Raw genomic sequence first — 20376 nt, 5'->3', positions numbered from 1 at the left:
GCCTTTTATTTTGTTGTTTCTTTCAGCGTACAGAAGCTTTTTAGTTTGATGTAGTCCCACTTGTTGATTTTGCTTTTGTTACTTGTGTTTTTAGCGTCACATCTAAGAAACCTTGGCCAAGACAAATGTCAAGGAGCTTTCACCCTGTTTTTCTTCCAGGGGTTTTAAAATTTCAGATCTTATGTTTAAACTCTTAATCCATTTCAGGTTAACTTTTAATGGGAGAGTGGAATGGATGAATACACACTGATTACAGCTTGTTAGAATAATAAACGTACTAATTAAAGGCAGACAGTAACTCTGATTTGGGCTGGAGGATGGTAAAAAGGCAAAGTTTCTAAAAGACGGTGATGTCCAAAAATTTGTTTTCATAGACAGACAGGTAGACAAGTGGTGAGTGCGCTCTGGACGGACCCATGGAGGCAGAGAGTCTGAGGAAGAGAGGACACTCCCGAGAAGACGAGGCTAGAGAAGGGTCCCTGACAGCCTGGCAGGAGGAAGCACACAGCAGAAGGAACTGGCACCTGGGGTCTTAGAGAAAGGAATGCCTCCTCCCTTCCTTCTGCCTCGCAGGAGAAAAATGCCCCCAGACCACAGACTGGAGAACCCCACGGATAAGCATCTCTGGCCCTGGCTTGCCAGCCAGCCCTGTGAGCACAGAAATGCAAGAACATTTCTTGCATTGTGACTTGTTTACTTGTTGAGGCGTTCACACCACCTTCTGACCTTACTGAGTCATTCAGGCATTCTTGGATGCTGCCGGTGTGCCCAAACCCTTCCTTCCATCTGATTGGCTAGCTCAGCTCCCGGGGTGGTTGGGCAGGTCCTCCCAGGGAGGCATGTCTTAACAGTGCTTCCTTTCCCCCTCCAGAGGTAAAATCCAAGTTACCAGGAATGGACTTGGTCTAGGAATAACGCTGAGGTGAATGTGAGCTTCTGGTGAGACACAGCTGCAATCGTCCAGGCGTTTTGCCCCTTTCTGGGGCTGGCGGAGCATCCGGAGGTCAGGAGCGCAATGAATTTTCGTATTTTGATGGGGAGTTGAAACTATCTGTTTAAACGATGTTGCTTTGAAATTTTTTTTAAAGTTTTGAACTTGATTTATATAAGCATTTATTTCTTAATGATAATATTTCAATTATAATTATTAGAATTAATATTCTTTAGGGGCTAAGACTACTTGAGAAAAAAACTGCAGATATTTTTAAAACATTCCTGGGCTTACATAATTACTCTTAAATTCCTACCGGTCTATCGGGTTACTAAAGCTGAGTATTCCACGGTAGTGCAAAGATTTTGTTGGAGCTATGATCTAGTGAGCCTTTGGTCTCAAAAATAAGATTACTTGCCTACTCATTTTTTAAAAAAGGTTTTATTTATTTATCAGAGGGAGAGAGAGAGAGAGAGCAAGAGGGAGAGAGATCACAAGTAGGGGGGAGGAGTAGAGGGAGAAGCAAGCTCCCCACTGTGCAGGGAGCCATGCAGGACATGATCCCAGGACCACGGGATCATGACCTGAGCCAAAGGCAGATGCTTAACAACTGAGCCACCCAGGTGCCCCTCCTTAATTGTTTTGGATAAAATGGATAAAACATCTCATTAAGCCTACTAAAAAGCAATGCTGTGTTTGTAATCTAGCTAACAGGTGTAAGCACCTGAGTTCAATGAACTTGACCTGAAGCACACTCCACAAGAGGCACTTGAGATTTCACCAGTACGCAGCCCTTCCTGTTGTAGAACAAAATGGCTTCTGATTTTAAGGATGCCCCATTCTCAAGGAAATAACATGAGATGAGGCAGTACCATCCATTCAGTCAATGCTTGTTTGGGGCTTACGTCTCTCCCATCGGTCAGGCTCTAGGGCCAGAAGGGCAGACAGGCCCTTTTCCACAACACTACCATCTGGTGGCGAAAATAGATTTTTTTTTTAATTAACAAAGGAAGCGCGAATTGTCATCACTGTTAAGAAGAGAAAAATGCAAAGGTCTGAATGACGTGAGGAAGGAGGGCACAACCTACTTTAGAGTCTAAGTGTAGGACTCAATGGCGGGGAACCTTTAAACTAAGACCAGAGGGTATTGAGTCAGATCTGCCTGAACAGGAGGGGAAAAGCTGGCGCAAAGACTCACTGTCCTTAAAGGAGTTTAATATGCTTAAGGGACTGAAAGACCCATACACTTGGGGTGTCTGGGTGGCTCCATCATTTAAGTGTCTGCCTTTAGCTCAGGTCATGATCCCAGGGTCCTGGAATGGAGCACCATGTCAGGCTCTCCGTCCGGCGGGAAGTCTCCCTCTCCCTCTGCTTGTGCTCTGTCAGTCTGTCTCAAATAAATAAATAAATCTTAAAAAAAAAAAAAAAAGACCATCATTTGAAGCGTAATTATCTAAGATCACACACCTGGTAAGTTTGAAGAGGCAACTAGACCATTATGAGAACTCGAAGGGCCTTTGGCAGAGGAGGAACATGATGTAATATGTTATTGTGAAAAGGTCACTCTGGCTTCCCGGTGGAAGACAGATGTGGCAGGGGACAGGAACTGCAGAAATCAGTAGAGCCTCCAACCATGGCTTAAACAAGAGGGTGGCTTGGAGTCCCAGTGATGACAGTATTTGGAAGGTGGACTACACAGGCGTGCTGGTGGGTGGGGCAAGACAAGCGGGAGGGAGTGGAGGAGAGGAGGACTCCGATTTCCAGCTGCAATAACCGGGGAGATGGTATAATCCGAACGAAGATGGGAAAACCAGTAGAAAAACAGGTTTGGAGAAAGGCTTCAGTCCTTTAAGCGAATGCCTCACTCTCTGAGTCATTGGAATAACTTGGATCCCCATTTGGTATTCCTTTCTAAGCTGTGCGGGGCGGGGGGTGGCGCAGTCAGTGGCTGCCTGGTCTAAACTAGACCTAGATTTTTTATAGAGAGAATAAGCAGCAATAGGGTTCTAAGTGGGAGCTGGGGCTTACTTTGGTGTTGCATTTGATTCATAGTTTTTACACCCAGATTGTGTGTTTGCTTAGGGTGATTTGGTGAGCTAGGGAAAGATCATGAGAGAGAGGGTAATGGCCCCCAAAGTTACCCCTTGGCATTGTCATTCACTAAGAAATTATGGAAGAGACAGTACTGTTGAACTTAAATATTTTCTAAAAACAAAAACAAAAACCAAACAATTTTTTTGATGTATATTTTCCATGTTGTTTTGTATGTTATCTTTCCAATAGTATAGTTAGTTTAGAAAGAAAATAATTAAAGCCAAAACCACTCTGAACAGCCCAAGGTTGTGAACTTACTTAATTTGCCCTTTCCCTGGGGAGTCATTTCTTGGCTCATTGATTTATTATTATTCTGTAAAATAGTGGTAGCCCTGTTCTCCTCTGCCTATAGCCAGAGTATGAGCCTGCTGTGAGGTCTGAAGGTTTATGTTTATTGGATTTTAATGACTCCATTTATAAAGGTCATTCCTAAAAGTAATGGAAACCTAAGTGTGTGGAAACAGAATGGATAAGACTGACTCTAGCGGTTCCTTGGTGTTTTCCTTAGGTATATGTCTAATCCTTAAAGCAGTTAAGAAGGATTCTTCCTTCCAATCAATTCACTGATGATATGTTCAACTACAGTTGTAAAATGTTCTTTGAAACCCGTCACTAACAAAAGGTAAACACCAGGCTTACAATATGTTAGAAAATATTGGTATCACAATATACCATTAATAATATAATGATAACACTAGTTATAGATAATTATAATTCTTGTTAATATCATATCTAGTGTTCGTCAATATTTTTGAGAGAATGAAATAACGTCGGTTTCAGGTAAAATCTGAATTTTGAAGGTTGGATATGAATTTTGAAGTTAAAAGGGACCTTAAAAATCACTTAATGGTATCCTCTAAATATTTACTAACAGTGAATGATTTAGTAAATATTTATCCAAAATAGTGCTCATTAGACTGTGAAAGAATTTCCGGGGGCACCTGGCTGGCTCAGTCGGTAGACCATGAGACTCTTAATCTTGGGGTTGTGAGCTCAAGCCCCACATTAGACGTAGAGATTTCTTCACAATAAAATCTTTTAAAAAAAATTCCTAAGATAACTGGTGATTGTTTGGATCACTTGAGATTAAATTGATAAAAGCATTTAAGACGATGTGGAGTTGTCTCCCAGGCATGAATTAACAAAAATTTTCCACCTCAAAACCCAATGCGATGGGATATAAACATGTAATTCCTATGCATAATACTTTTTTTTTTTTTTTTTTTTAAAGAGGGAGCAGGGGCGGGAGGAGCAGAGGGAGAGAGAAAATCTCAAGTAGACTCCATGCCCAGTGCGGAGCCCATCCTGGGTCTCGATTTCAGAACCCTGAGATGATGACTGAGCCGAAATCAAGGTCATTCTGCAGGCCTCCTCTTACTTCCTCCTGGAAGACTTCTGTCTCCTCCCTCCCAATCTCAGACCTGAGAGAGGTGTGGTTTGTTCTTGGGCAAGTCTCTGCAGGGTTTTCCTGGGATGGCCCAAACTAACACTATCCTATTCATTGTGCCACCCCCATCTCTAGAACAGTGTCTGGAACACAAGAGATACTATGAATGGGTGAGTGGATAAAGACTGAGCACAGAATTAGTCAAAATCTATACTTAACACATTTAAACAATAACAATCTGAAGGAATAAAGTTGCTGTTTCTGCAAGATATTTCACCTCTTTCTTCCATTAACAGAAAACATACACAGCCTGGCATCAGTTTGACAGGAGACTGTCGTAAGTTATAGTTTCTTTCAACAAATTGGATAAGATGTAGAATACAAAGAGTTATGAGACTGACGCGCCATCCACTGCACTAAGAAGGCTGTAATAATATCGAGTTATAATGCAAACAGCAGGATAGTGTATACATTCAACTCAAGCAACTATAACTCACAACTTGTAAGGTTCTCATCAGCAAATGAGTTAAAAGGAAGGAAAAAAGCCTTTATAAAGCCTTCTTGCCCAAAACTAACGACCCTTTAAAATGCCAGCATTTTCCCCAGAGAATGGATTTGATCTGAGTACTTCCATTTCTCAAGTTGTCCAAGAAAAGCCGACTTGGTTTTGAGAGTTAAACTGCATCAGCTTAAGATCTTCTAAGTCTTTACAGAAAACATTGTTATCATTTTGAGAACAAAAGGAGCAATAAGACGTTATTGGAAAACTCGGACAGGGCCCTACAGGCCTAGAGAGCTTTGGGAGCGGGGGGACCCAGTTAAGTTAGAGCGCATATTCGCTCTCAACTCCAGATGGCCCACGTTTTGCCAAACAATGTGGGAAACAGGAAAATTATAGATCGATCGATCGATCAATCGATCTATATTCATATTTGGAGCGTCTTTGCTCGTACAGCCTCTAGCAATGAACCAAACGCGCCCGGACAGAGCGGTTGTTTTCTGGTTTGTTGTTGTTTTCTCCCTTAAATCACAGACTGTGGAGTGGGGACTGGACGGGGTCTCGCTCAGACATTCAAGCCCCAGCCTCGCGGCTCGTCCAGCGGCTGACGTCGTGGAAGCGGGACGGCTCTGGACAATGAATGAGCCAAGCTACAGCGACGACGAGGGTCCGTAAAAGCGCACGGATTTGCCCGCGGGTTGTTTCAGGAAAGCGCACGGCGGGGGCGCTGGCGCCTCGGGGACACAGCCCCGAGCTCTCGCGTCCCTCCGGCTCCCCGCGGACCCCCTCGGCGCCCGGACCCAGCCGGACTCGCCGGGCAGCTTTAGGCCCGTCTCCCCGCTCCGGGAGAGAGAAGAGCGGGCGGAGAACCGTGTTTCCGCGTCAGAAGCGTTACAGCCTGCGGACCGCGCGCGGGGCGCCCCCCCCCGCTCCCGGGAGCTTCCGGCCCGCCCGGCCCGACCCCTTACTCTGGGGCTCCATGGTCAGCTGCTCCCGGGCCCCCAAGGGCCGAGCCCCCGGCGCCGCCGCCGCCCCTCCTAACGCCTCTCGTCCGCGGCAGGCGTCGCTCGGGTTGCCTTGACAACCCGGAGGGCGAGGAGGCGGGGCCAGAAGGACGGCGAGAGGGAGGGACCAAAAGCCGCGAGGAAACGCGGGCGAGCGTGAGGGCCCGCGCGTCGCCGGGGACTGGGAACGAGGGTGGTGGCCGGGTCGTCGGCTGAAGACTCTGTCCCTGAGGCCCGGTCGGGCGGTCGCGTCCTCCCCGGCAGCCCTCGCGCCCCCGGCGGGGCCTGAGCCCGGGCCTTTGGGGCGGGGACACGGGCCCCCCTCCGTCGCCGTCCCGAGGCGTCCGTCGGTCCGCCAGTCCGTGCCTCCGGCGAGCTCGGCCTGCCGGGCGGGGAAGGGCGGTCGGGCCCGGGCCTCCCTCCCCGGACTCGGGAGCCGCCGCTGCAGGTAAAGGCCGGCCGGGCCGCGGGAGGGGCGGGTGGGCGGCCGCGGCGCACCTGTTGCGGTCGCCCGGGCTCGGCGCGCCCCCGCCGCCTTGGGGAGCCCCGCTGCCCGCCCGTTGGCCGAGGGCGACCCCGCCCCGACCCCCGAAACGGCCCCAGCAGAGGCCGCCTCCCCGCCACTACCTCCCGGAGTCCGCGTGTCGGCGGCGGGAGCGACCCTTTGCACCCCAGCCCTCCCAGCAGGGCGATCCCTCGGCAGCCAGGGCGTCGGCCAGGCCCCGGGAGGGTGGTCGCTCGGGCGGCGTTTATGGGAGGCTCATAAAGCAAAAGAAAGCCTCTTCTGTCGGCGGCGGCGGTGGGCCAAATGCGTCTCCTGAATCCTGAAACCCGGGAGAACGCCGTTGCCCCACATTGCACTGTCATCCCGAGTATCACATTTCAGGCAGTGGGCCTGGGTTGGATCTTTCCGGTTGGAGAGTGTGTGTGTGTGTGTGTGTGTGTGTGTTTTGTTTATTTCCATCCTCCCCGTTTTCGGTTCAGCTGTGGAGTCAGCCCACGTATTTTGTACCAAAACTTTGTAGGGCTGCTAAACTGTAACATTAGCCCATACAATCCCATCATAATAATTGGCTGTTGAAATACGTGCCGGTCATGCTTTAAGGAAGCTTTGAGGATCGCAAGAGATTGAGCCTGGTGGGTTGTAAAAATGCAAACCACCAGCAGAGAGATCTAGCTTAAGAAACACGGGCCTTAAGGAGGAAAGAAAAATGGAGGAGAGAGAAGGAAAGGATTGAGGAGGAGAAGAGTAGGCGGGTGGGAAGTGCAGGATTGATTTGGTGCTCATGTCTGGAGATGATGGCCCCTCCATCAGTTCCTCCCGCTGCTCTAGACAGCACTGGAGGGAAATGATGAGAAGAGCCCTTTTTGGGTCATGTAAGCGATTACTCATTCTTCGCCACTAGAAAGATTTCCACTCCATAGATGACAAGGACACCAAGGAAAATTACTTTCCTCGTAGAAAGAGAATCGTTCAGAGGTTAATTGAACCTGAGAAGCATATATTCTGTGATGGAAACGGACATTATGTTCCACCAAACTGGGCTTCCCCTCCTGGACTGTATAGGGCCTTTTCAGATTAATTGTCAAAGCAAGAAGGTTTATGTGTGGATATTGACAAGCAGTGTGATATATACTGAACTCATAATTCATCAGCTAAAATATTGAAGTAACAATAAATTTAGAAAGTAAACACTTCATGGCACCTTAATTACCTGTTCCTGAAACTTAGGGCAGGGGGTACCTTTTTAGACAAACAGCATCTAAGATCAACAGCACTTCTGTAGAACAGTGTTTTCAGACTCGAGTTTTCGTACCTTTAGCAAAATTGTGAGTTGGTCTTTTCATCCAGGAAACATAATGGTGCTCATTAGTGATGCCATAATCAAAGTGACAAGTTAGTGATAAAAACCTGGTCTTTATTAACATGTAAAAGAGATAGGGTTTTATTTTCTCAAACAGTAAAGGATTCAGCATTTGTATTTAAAAAAGAACAAGGGAACAATGTTGTCTCTCTCCAGTCTCCACGCTGAAGTTAAAAGGACTCAAGAATTTGGTTGTTGCATGCAGATTTTAAGGTTGAAAAGTGGAGGTATATGTTGGTATTTTAAACTTAGCAGTGTAGAAGAATGGTTTTATCAGTAGCAATAAACTTGACATTGAGGAAGTCTGGCATTGAAATATTTCAGGTAATAGGTAACTGGCAACTGTGGAAAGCTACATTGGATTTTCGGGGATAGTGTGTTTATGGAAGAAATGACTGGTTGAGGGGTGGAAGAGGGGGAAGGTACTAACATGTTTAAGGACAACATTCAGTTTCTCTTCTCCCTCAAGCAGCTGGTACCATGTATTTGTGCTTGTCTGTTGACGGAGAAGAGTGTTCGAGAAAGTGCTTGAGATAAAGGGAGATGCTTTCTTACTGGAGGTGCTATCCTAAGGACAGAATGTTGCTCATAGGGTAGGGGGTGAGATGAATGTCAAAGGTATTAGTTGCTCCTTTGGGGGATTTCCCACCATGTGTTTTCTTTTTATTTTCATTGGCATATTTAGGCGGCTACGGGTGGTTGGTAAAAATGATAAAGTCCCGATTTTTAAAAAGGTCTCTAAGTTCATCAGACTGGGTAGAATTATTACATTATTTACTTTGCTGGTGCTTAACTAGAGTAGTAAACTGAACCACTCTGACCAGGGAATAAGGTAGCAGTGAAGGGACAGACCTAGCCTTTCTTTTTCTTACTTAAGTCTCTTAGCCACATCAGATTTCAAAATAAAAATAATTGTAGTAGAAAGTTAATATTATTTAATGCGAGTAGGATGATTTAAAAAAAAAAAAGAAAGAAAGAGAAACAAATGACTGTGTGTTTCCTAGACTTACTATCCTAAATCAGAGGAAGTTTTTGTTTCTGTTACTGGATTTTGTTTGCTTTTTGTTTTGCTGGAGTGAGGGTACTTTTTTCTCTCTTTTTCACCACTACTTTCTGAAATTTACAAGGAGTTCAGTCAAGGTGGAAAACGAATGTCCATTTTTGCCTCGTTTCTTCTGTGGCCTCCAGATCTGTAATGGTCTGCACTAATTTAATTGTTGGACTCCAGGAATGCTCTTTCAACATTTTACTCATTCTTAGTATAATTGGGCTGCAGGACCATGTTGCTGCCCCCGCATCTGCAAAGTCTTCCAGGATTTGGTCAATGCCCACAAAATGCACTGCTCTCTCCTACTGGGGACACTACCCAGTTTGGCATCTAGCCCCAGACTCTACTCTCTTGTAGTTTTCTGCCATTTTATGTGCATGGGTCTGTGCCTCTGATTAGATTAACTATTTTAGGAACTAAGTCCAGTACTCCTTTTAGCTCATGGTGGGTTTTCAGTATCTACCTGATAATTTAAGTAGAATAGTAACACAAGACAAGCTTTTAGTCAGGGGTGATCACATTAATTTCTAGCTATGCCACTTTGGAAAGTCAGGAGCTATTATTTCCTCATTGGTAACTGGTAATAACAAGATCTGCAGGGATTGTCTAACAGTCAAGTTGTGAAAATCAAAATCCGTGACATGTGATTTATAGATAGGAGTGAAAATACCTTGCATATTGTAGAGAACTTCTTAAATGGAGGTGCTAGTTATTGCAGGCATACAGCAAACTTACTGAGCATCCATAATGTGCCAGGTACTTCTCGGGGGTTGCTCTCCACAAGGGAATAGGAAATGACCAGATGGATTATGTGTGAGGTCTTCCCGGGCAAAGGCACAGGGGCACGAGAGAACAATTCTGAGTAGGAGTCCACTGTGGCAGGAGCAGAGGCCACTTAATAGAAGAGCATAGAAGGAAGTGAAGCTGGGAGGCAGATACGCATTAAATCAGAAAGGACCAAAGGAGTGAGATTTGTAACTTGAAGGTAATGAGAAGGATTTGGGTCAGTGACGTGATCGGTTCTCCATTTGAAAGGGATCGCTGGCAGCCTGTGAATGACGGACTGGTGGAGAGCCAAAACTAGAGGCAGAAAAACCAAACCCGAGATTTTGTAGTAATTCCATCAAGAAATGATAAAATAAGTGTGGTGGTTGGGAGGGTGGGGAACAGGGTGGAGGGGGCCCTCAGAGGATCCAAGCGGCAGGTGTTGGTGCTGTAGAGGGTGAAGAAGAGGGAGAAACCAGGATGGTGTCCAGGTGATGGGGAAAGTGTTCTGTTCTCGAAATCCAGAACACGAGAAAAGGAAAGAAGTCTTGTTCTTCTTAAGGAGTGTGAGAAATGCATCCGTGATGAGTTCAGTTCATTTGAAGTGCCTGTCATCTAAATTGGGATTTCACTTAAGTAGGAGTTGGACATGTGGGGTAGGAACTAAAGAAAGAAGTCTGAGATGAAGGGGGAAGTTTAGATGAAGCATTCGGAAACTGAGGCGAAATGTGAGTGAATAAATCTCTCCAGGGAGATTGCGTGGAATGAGACCAGCGCCCGGGTTCGGACCCCGGGGGCGCAGTTACCCGCCGTGAGGAGGTGGGTGCGCTGGGAGAGCCCAAGGAGACTGAGGAGGAGCGGCCAAAGAAAGCTCAAAATCTGGAAAGACTAATAAAGTGGATTCCCTGCTCTTGAGGGTTCATGCATTGGCGTTCCTGAAATCATATTTTCTTCCACTTGCTGTGGAATGTACAACTTAGTTTATCAATCTGTTTCTGTGTTATTAAAGTGACTGCAAAATGACTACCCATTACTTTCTTAACAAGAAAGAAAATTTCCTGATATCTCTGGTTTTCCACCACCCCCATTTGGAACAATAATTCAAGTAGAATGTAGCTTTGGGGGTTATGACAATACCTGAAACAAATGCTGTCTTTACAAAAAGGTGGGCAAAAGTTCACTTTGTAAATGTTGGAGGTAAAATAACTATATTATTTTTCTAGGAAGACTTGCAATAATCTCTTTAGAGTTAAGTTTTTGCTGGATCTTAACTGTTGCTTAAATTATCTAAATGGAGCACGTAAATAAGCCAAGTTAAAATTTTAGCAAATTGTATTAACTTTGCTTTTACTCAAATACTAGTTTTTAGAATATTCTCTGGTAAAACCAAACAAAACAATATTGAAAGGCACTGAATGACATTCTAATAAAAAGCTTGATTTACAAATATATATGTGGGCAGTGATAGGTTATTATGATATGTAAGTATTGATTGAGTTTAGGTGATCTTCCCGTATATAAGTCTACAGAAATGTCAATTACCAGTGGAATGTAGAATTCTTAAATTAATTATTCATGATTGGTTATTCCAGCCATATTTGGTATGAACAGATAATTATTGAGTTAAAAGTGAATCATTTTTAAAATTTGAGTGTTTTTAAAAAGCCACCTGATGTAATTTGATTAAAATCAAAACAAGTCTACTGGTTAGAAGTCTGGACATAAGAGTCTTTTAAAATGAATTCTGAACTTTTATCTTGTTCAAGAAAGATTTTAAGTAGATCTTGGAAGATGTGCTTTGGGGAGCTCTCAGCCCATTTAAAGCAGACTACAGGCTAACCGTCCCAAAGTCCTAGTAATGATAAGCCCATTGTTTCAGTTAGAGTATCACATGCCTGGGAGATAAAGTTTACATATTAAATATTTGACTGTAAGGCCTCGTGGGTGATTACAACCATGTTTTTCAGAAAATCTCAAATGTCTTTCTTTTCATAAGAGAGCTGCGCTCTCACTCTCTGTTCTGTTTAATGGTATTTCTTCCAGACCACCCCTGCCTGACGTCTCCTATAAACCTCAGGTATTCCTTCAGCCCGCGGTGTCTCACCATGAGCCCGGGTTCGTTGATGCAGCCGGGAAGCGGTGTGGCACAGTGTGGTTAGGCATACGCTGTACACTTAACTGGGGTTATGCTGAGATCAGGCTGCTTGACTTCAAGCACCTGCTCTCCCACAGACGAGCTATTAGAAGCTGGATGAATTAACTAAACCTCCAAAGGCTTAAATTTCCTCACTTGAAAAATGGAAATAATAAAGTAAACCCTCATGGGGTCTTTAAGAGTTTAAATGAAATAATCCATACGAAGCATTTAAAGCCGTAGAGCATCTGGCACCCAGGAAGCCCACTCTATAAGGGCTAATTGGCGGAATTACCATCATTACCATTATTGTTACCAGTTCAACTTTAGTAGCAGTAAGAACCATGCTTCTCGAATTGCGATCTGCAGACCAGTTCCAGTCCACACACTGTTACTGGTTGGCAGTGAGATAAGGAGCTTGTGCCAGGATGTAGACTGTGGCTCTAATCATACTGTTAAACTGAGCTGACATTTTTAATAGCAAGACTTCTTCAATGAAGGAAGCAATGAGTTGATTTACATTCGGTGCAAGCTCTTTATGTTGCCACAAAAAAGCATTTTGAATGGAATTGGCATGGAATGTTGGACCAGTGATCCTGTTCTCTAAAAAATAATAGCCCTTTATCCTGAAGACCGTTATTATTCACTTGTAATGCCTCATTAACCTCTGTTCTAAACATTATAATTATGGGTTACAGGGATATTGTTTATTAGTTGAGCAAATATTTATTGCTCACATGGTCTGTGAAAAACCCTGTATCTCACTTTGTAGAAGTTGTAAAGATGGCTCAGAAATGTATCTTGACTTTAGGAAGCGTGTGGTGAACGTAGAGCGAGAGGACAAAGTGAAAATCTGAATAAATGTGTTGAGTGCATGTAGCAAGTGTTTGCATTAGCCCATAGTTTGGTTCCAAAAACTCCACGTAGACAGATGTCTCCTTTTTCTAAGCTGCTCCCATAAATGGCCAGAATTAATATTTTTTATTTTTCAAGACTTACACTGTCATAGTAGAGATCAGAGTTCACTTTATCGAGGGTAGCGTTTCTCCTGGGAGACTGGAAAATCTGTGACACGGGAATAACTGAGTTTGGGGATACAGATGACAAAAGTACAACTTTTTAATATTAGTATTTACAGAAGACTCATCCTTGGATGGTTTTTTTTTCTTTTTTAGATTACTAATTCTGTTTGAACCTGTGTATAAATATTTAATATTAAATAATTTACTGCCATGCAGAATATGAGGAGACATTAAATAGAAACTAAAATATTTGTAAAGTTTCAATACAAATTACCACTGATTCTTCAAGAAAAAAATTATTTGGTGAAATAATGTCAACCCAGTTTTGGGTGTCATATAAAAAGAATTATTATTTTTTTTTTTAAGGCAAGATTGTGTGTGTGTGTGTGTGTGTGTGTGTGTGTGTGTGTTCCCTTTTCTCCCAGAACCGTTTCCCTAAAGAGTGGAGGTAAAAAAGGAGGGGCTGCGAATCAGATCATAGAACAGACTATTTTCACAGACCTATCAGAAAATGATTGAAAATACTCAAGTCAAGAAATGTTGTTTAGTTTTCATAAGTCTTAAGAATTTTTGTACATGAAAATGATTTTTTGTCCAGCTCGGTGAGCCGGCTCCGAACCCCACTATGCTTCATTTGCCTTGAAGTGTTATCAGCTCTCCTCAAACTTGTCTCACTAAGGACTTAAAGAACATTGTAAGTTTTAGTATTAAACAAATACCATAACACATCAAATCTAATAGGAGAATTGTAAAAAGAAGCGAAAAAGGAAAAAAAAATAAGAATTTTGGTCAGAAAATGACCGGGCATGTTAGACCCATGGCATTTACAATAAAACACGGTCTCTTTTGCATACCGTCTTTGGTGAGCTGGCCCTGTCCACTCTGCGAGTTCGTCTGTACCAGAACCTTTCACGTACCAGCCACCTCTTCCTTCTTCTAGTTAGTCGACCATGAGACTAAGTCCGCGTGTCATAGACGGTCTCTGTCCCACAACACCCCCCTCCCAAGTTTGGCCTCGCTGGACAGTACGCTCTGGGAAGACAGGACCCAGACCTGGCTGCTCGCTCTGTGGCACTGGCCCGTTCGCAGGGTAGCTACTTAGTGGGCGCTCCAGTTCTGGCTGAGTAAGTAAACGGAAGACCAGCAGTGTAGGCATGAAGATGTTAGTCTTAAAAGTGGAAAATCCCCAAAGAACAGAAAGTGATTCAGTCATTAGCTCTGCATCCTCTAATTACTGATTAAGCACCCACGATATTCGGGCTCAGACTGTGGCACATACCAAAGAGGGAATCGCTCCATTAACAGTCTAAGCAGAGACCAAAACCGTGGGGCGAGGTTAATAGGTAAGACAGGTAGTTGAGTGGTTCCCTGGTATGAAAGGACATTGCTTTGTCTGTATCAGTTATGGAAGGTCGGCGGCCCGGGGCAAGAGTGGTGCGTGCCTCCCAACAGATCTCAGGGCAGCTCTGGTGGTTTCTGCCCTGTAACTCTGCTGAAAGACAGGGTGAACTGTGGCTTGGGTGTCTTCTTCAAGGCCAACCAAGAACCTGTACAAATATTTCAGTTTGGGAATCTGGGAATTCCCCAGAAGTTCAGGCCAGAGCCTTTGGGAATAAAAGGAGTCTGTCCTCTTATTCATGAAAGGGGACACAGAGTCACAGAAATCCCAAAGCATAGTGACAGCAGGTCATCACAAGCATCTTGGTATGAAGCAAAAGACCAGGGAAAGGAGAAGAACTGAGTCCTAAGGAGTTTGAGAAAACCTCGACACTGACACAGTGTAAGGCAGACTTGGAAAAGTTGAGTAAAAATCTCTCTGAACTGCCAGCATCATCCACTCAACAGAGATTTCCTGAATGCGGAGTAGGGGCCAGGCTCTGTTGTAGACAGCAGTGAGCAGAAGAGACACAAATCCCTGCCTCGTGGTGCTCGCCTTCTGGTGGAGGACACCAACCAGAAGCAAGGTCAAGAGGTAAAATATATACTTTGTCGGCCCGTGGTGAGTGTCAAGGGGAAAGAACAAAGCAGGAAAAGAGGCTAGGAAGTGGGTCTGGGTTGTGGGGGGTGTGGGTCAAAGTGTAGACAGGGTGGCCGATAAGTCCTCACTGGGTTGACTTTTTTTTTTTTTTTTAAGATTTTATTTTTTTTTTTATTTGACAGAGAGAGACACAGCGAGAGAGGGAACACAAGCAGGGGGAGTGAGAGACGGAGAAGCAGGCTTCAGCTGAGCAGGGAGCCTGATGTGGGGCTCGATCCCAGGACCCTGGGATCATGGCCTGAGCTGAAGGCAGAGGCTTAACGACTGAGCCACCCCAACTGACATTTGATAAAAACCTTTAAGAGGAAAGGGAGCTAGCCATTGGGACACCTTAGGCAAGGACATTTCAGACAGAGGAGCAGGCGTGAAGTCCCCTGCTGGGGTGTCCAAGGAACACCCAGGGGACCATGCGGCTAGAAGTGTGAGGAGCAAGGGAGTGGTTGGAAATGAGGCCAGAGCCGTGCCAGGTCCAGAGCCTCCGAGCTTGCTGATCCTGTTAAGTGTTTGGGGTTTTCCCTGGAGTGAGAGATGAGAAGCCAGTGGAGACTTGGGAGCAGGGGACACACAAGCTGACTGACAGGGTCACTGCGACTGGGTTGAGAAGAGACTATGGCTAAGAGTGAATCAGAAGGCCAGGCAGGAGGCTGCTGCCATGACCCAGGGGACCAGCTGCTCCCAGTGGTGCTCAGTGTATTTTGAAAGTAGAGCTGACATCATCAATTCGTTTTCTGTTGCTCCTGTAATAAATCACCGCAGAGTAAGTGGTTATTTCTTCTTACAGTTGTGTAGGGTAGAAGTCCGTCCAGATCCCCACTGGGTTAAGATCGAAGATTGGCAGACCTGTGTTCCTTTCCACAGACTCGAGGAGAGAATCCATTTCCTTGTCTTTTCAGCTTTTAGAGGCCGCCTACATCATTCCTTGGCTCACAGCCCTTCCTCCACCTTCAAAGCCAACAGCACTGCATCCCTGTGACTGTAACTGGGAATGGTGGTCTGATTTCAGGGCTCTTAAGATTAGATTGGACTCACCAGGATAGTCTCCCTAGCCGGAGGGCTTTAACTTGGTGACCTTTTAGGCCCTTTTGGCCTTCAAAGTACACATTCCCAGGTTCCGGGGATGAAGACATGCAGGTCTCTGTAGGCTGTTACTCTGCCTACTACCATTGAAGGATCAGATGTGGGATTTGAGGGCAAGAAAAAAAAATCAAGAATAATTTCAATTTTTTTGGTCTGAGCAATTGAAAGGAAGGAAGTCATTGACGTGGGAGGACCAGGTTTGTGGCTTCAGGGTAAATATCAGGGGGTCAGTTTAGGACATGCTCAGTTTGAAATGCCTGTTGTATAGCCAATTTGGACGTGATGAGTTAGTAGTAGAACACAGGAGACCAAGTTCAGGAGCGAGGTGGACAGCACACGCAGGTGGGAGCCCTCACGTGGATGGCATCAAAGCCATGACACCGCAGGAGACCACACAGGCCCCTCCATCTCCACAGAGTCCTCACGTTGTACATTTGAGAACTTGATAGGTTTGAAGAATGTATTTTTAGTAAACTGAACATGGAGAAAAATGCAGAAGAGGAACATTGAACAGCGAAACCTAATCCAGAGTTTCTCGGGACAAATTTCACGATCTTGGTTTACTTAATTCCTTGCAAACTTTACCTTTTCTGTGAACTGTGTTTCTAGAAGTAACTGCACCAGAACCGAGGATTGCAATGACTGAGACATAGCTCCCCTTACATCAACTTCTGATTCTTTCCTGTTGAGGTAGTTTCGTGTTACATTGGATCTGTATTGTTTTTCATAAATGCTTGTTTAAAAGTTGTGATAGACTCGCTTCAAAGGGCAGTCCTTCACATATTATGCAGTCTACAATTTATGTGTAAGAAAGCTTTGAAAAGGAGCAAATAACAGTCTTTCAGATCCTTGTAGAGGAACTAACTCTAACACAACAGTTTTTATTACATTTGGATTTGAGGGGCATGTCACCTACCATATTTCTTTTCCCTCACTGTTACTACTAAGTTTGCCAAAGGCCAACCTTGGATCTCTTGTATGTATTTAATTACCTTTAAGAAAATCCTGATATGGGTCAAGCCAGTAGCCAAATAAATGCGGAAAGGCATTGTCTATCATGAAAACTCCGCCGCTGCTCCCTCCAAATCTGGGCCTCAAACTACCAAGCAACAGAAAGTCCCTCTGAGTGGTGAACATAGATCGTCACAAACTTCATAGCGCTTGCTGAATTCAATAGAGAGCCCTTTGAGGGCTTAACCTTTACAAGTATTTCTGTCCAACAAGCTTAACTGGTTTCTAACATGCTGGGTAGGAAAGTGGGTCAGAAAAGTAGAGAAGGCCCCTACCAGGTAAGCACGCTGACCACAGGATGCATGGGTATCGAATCCCTGCAGAAATGCGGGGCTTCAGACCAGTCTGGCCTTTGATCCCTGGACACTTCCGGGAAGTCTGAGGACATCGTTCTGTTTGGGAAACTGACGTAATGATGACCCTGAGTCACGAAGAGAAAGTTAGATTGCTTCAGTAGGCAGAGGTCTGGTTATCTGTTGCTGCCAACACCAACACCCAGGAACGTAGTAGCTTCCAGAAGCCATGATCGTGGGTTCCCTTTCACGGTTCTCTGGGTTGACAGGGTGGCTGTGGGTGCTCTTTCGCTGGGGGTTGTATTGGCTGGGCCTGTGGTCATGTGGAGACTTGACCTGGCTACGACCATCTTCCATGGCTTCCTCACGTGGCATGTGTGTGCTTTCTGCCAGTGGAAGCCCGGCTTAGGTCTCTTCCTGGTGACCTCTCCATGTGGCTTGGGCGTTTCCCAGAATGACAGCTGGCTTTAAGAGGGAGTGTTTCAGGCATGTGGATGCCTTAGAAGTGGTTCATCGTCACTTCACTGCATTCTTTTGATGGTAGTGATTCACAGGGCCAGCTCAGCAAAGGGGAGAGGAAGTAGACTCCACCTCTCAGGGGAGCAGTGGCAGAGCACTGGCGGCCATCTTTAATCCGGCGGAACAGAGAAGTAGGTGATGGAGCTGTACTTTGTAGGTGTGGTGAGGGGGCCGGGTGACCCTTCCATCTCTGGAAAGATGACTGCTCAGAAAACTCAAGTCTTTCTTGATGGTTCAAAGTAGTCGATACTTAATAAATAAGGTTTTACTTTAATTACGAGATTATTGACCTTCAGGGAGTATCATAAAACTAAGAGAAACATTTCAAGGATGTTTATTTGGTAAAAATAGTAACTGTGTTTTTTTAGGTAAAATGGTTCAGAAATAGTACCTAGGGCAATCATTGATCATAATAACAGCAATTTAATTTACATGTGGAATGAGAACCTCTAGAAGGGATTCTTATCAGAATAAAGGAGAAATTGAATGTAAAACCAAGCGTTAACTTCTCTTAAGCAGTGGAATTTTCTGATTCTTAGATACTGTCTTAAAGTCACCTTGTTCTGTGGTCCCAAGCCAGAGTGTTCCTTTGGAGCTGCTCTGTAGAGCTGGTCTCATCCGCAGGAACAACAAAGAGCTGTGACGTTAGTCCATATTACATTTGCGTTATTACACCACTCTAATTTTGAATCAACTTTCAGAATGAATTTTGAAGAACTCTCCCTTTGAGGTGTTAGACATCCTTTCTTCCACCCCTCTGGTTATTAATTTCTCCCTTTTTTGGCCTATTTGTGTGTGAGTTTGTAAAGTCTTGGTCCTGACCTAAGAGTATCCTTAATGTGTGTTATTAACCAAAGCCCTGAGGAGGCACCCAGCCATTGTTTCCTGAGTGTTTCAGTGTTTCCCTGGAGCCTGGCTTGAATAGTGAAGAAGCCTTTTATTTATTTATTTTTTAATATTTTATTTATTTGTCAGAGAGAGAGAGAGAGAGAGCGCAAGCACAGGCAGGCAGAGGCAGAAGCAGGCTCCCTGTCAAGAAAGGAGCTCTATGTGGGACTCAATCCCAGGACACTAGGATCATGACCTGAGCTGAAGGCAGCCACTTAACTGAGCCACCCAGGCATCCCGAAGAAGCCTTTTTTATTACCTGGGTGAGGAGCTAGCCCTGGGAGCCCACTAACCATCTAAAGCAATAGTTGTGGTAAACGAGGTTCTGTAAAAAGAGTAATTTGACAATATCATGAGTTACAAATTACGGTTTGCTCTTTTTTCCTTGAGTTTCTCTGTATTTTTAGTTTTGACCTGGCTAATGTGAAAAGGGGTTTATTTCCAGCAATATTGATTGGATTTTAAAAAATCACTCAGGATTGAAAGATCACTTACCTGACATGTAGGGAATAAGTTACTGACCTCTTTTAAATTTGCCCTTGCTTGGGTAATTTATTTTCTTCATTTAAAATATTTTCAGGGGGTGCCTGGGTGGCTCAGTGGGTTAAAGCCTCTGCCTTTGGCTCGGGTCATGCTCCCAGGGTCCTGGGATCGAGCCCCGCATCAGGCTCTCTGCTCAGCAGAGAGCCTGCTTCCTCCTCTCTCTCTGCCTGCCTCTCTGCCTACTTGTGATCTCTGTCTGTCAAATAAATAAATAAAATCGTTTTAATAAATAAATAAATAAATAAAATATTTTCAGGGCACCTGGGTGGTTCAGTCAATTAAGCATCTGCCTTCAATTCAGGTCATGATCTTGGGGTCCTGGAATCGAGTCCCATGTTGGGCTCCCTGCTCAGCGGGGAGTCTGTTTCTCCCTCTCCTTCTGCCCCCTCCTCCCAACTCATTCTCTTTCTCTTTCATGTAAATAGATAAACGAAATCTTAAAAAAAAAAAAGTTTTCTTCTACTGCCACTTGAATCAGGTATTTTGGGATCAAGGTCCTAGAATCTCAAGAAATTTGCCTGAGGCTTCTGCTTGATTAAACCAAGACCTTATATTGGGCACCTGGGTGGCTCAGTGGATTAAAGCCTCTGCCTTCGGCTCAGGTCATGATCCCAGGGTCCTGGGATCAAGCCCCACATCAGGCTCTCTGCTCAGCAGCTTCCTCCTCTCTCTCTCTCTGCCTGCCTCTCTGCCTACTTGTGGTCTGTCAAATAAATAAAATCTTTAAAAAAAAAAAAAAAAAAGACCTTATAACTCAAAGCTAGCTATAGCCTCAGAGGGAAGAAATAAATAAATAAATCCACTTCCCTCACCTGTCACTGTGGACTGGCATAAGCAAATCTAAATGAAGTTTTTAAAAATACTCTCCTTTAAGCTAGAGGATTTCTTAATTAAAACAAAATAGACTGTCTTGTAACCAGTGTTAGGGCAGGATGCACTGGGTCCTCACGGTGTCCCCCAGTAACAGGATCCAGTGTCTCTCTCATAGTGGGGCTAGAGACCACCTGCTAGAGCCTCACAGCCACCACGCCCCCGGCTCACTGTCGGGGCCTGTGCTCGAGGTCAGGCCTAGAGCACCAGGTGCAGTGTGCATCCGTCCCCAAGCCAGCCAGGAGAAGGCGGCAGCTGATTGCACCTGAAGAGCTAGCCTGGCTTCTCAAAGACGAAGCAGAAAGCACAGGCAGTAACCAGTTTGCAGAAAAACAACACAAAAAAAAGCCCAGTTAACGCTTTCGTTTTGAATGCCTGTACTTTTGCT

At 44.8% G+C, this 20376-nt stretch overlaps 2 protein-coding genes across 3 annotated transcripts in view; one reads left to right on the top strand and one right to left on the bottom strand.

Moving 5' to 3' along the window:
* FANK1 (fibronectin type III and ankyrin repeat domains 1) overlaps nucleotides 1–5950 on the bottom strand; it is a 97435-nt gene extending 91485 nt beyond the window's left edge. The window contains exon 1 of the mRNA XM_032313681.1: nucleotides 5880–5950. Within this exon, the coding sequence (XP_032169572.1) occupies nucleotides 5880–5892 (13 nt within the window). The 5' untranslated portion in view covers nucleotides 5893–5950. The remainder of the gene's footprint in view (nucleotides 1–5879) is intronic.
* The window catches only part of DHX32 (DEAH-box helicase 32 (putative)), a 56367-nt gene continuing 36877 nt past the window's right edge, over nucleotides 887–20376 (top strand). Inside the window, exon 1 of one of the 2 annotated variants that reach the window (XM_032313680.1) lies at nucleotides 887–1003. The gene's annotated coding sequence lies outside the window, so the exon portion shown is untranslated. Of the gene's footprint in view, nucleotides 1004–6252; nucleotides 6364–20376 lie in introns of those variants that run through there. The other variant, XM_032313679.1, reaches the window with a different exon arrangement.

The sequence above is a fragment of the Mustela erminea genome, chromosome 14, assembly GCF_009829155.1.
Source record: "Mustela erminea isolate mMusErm1 chromosome 14, mMusErm1.Pri, whole genome shotgun sequence".
NCBI lineage: Eukaryota > Metazoa > Chordata > Mammalia > Carnivora > Mustelidae > Mustela > Mustela erminea.
The sequence above is the reverse complement of the archived record's forward strand: the minus strand, read 5'-3'. Positions and strand labels throughout refer to the sequence as shown.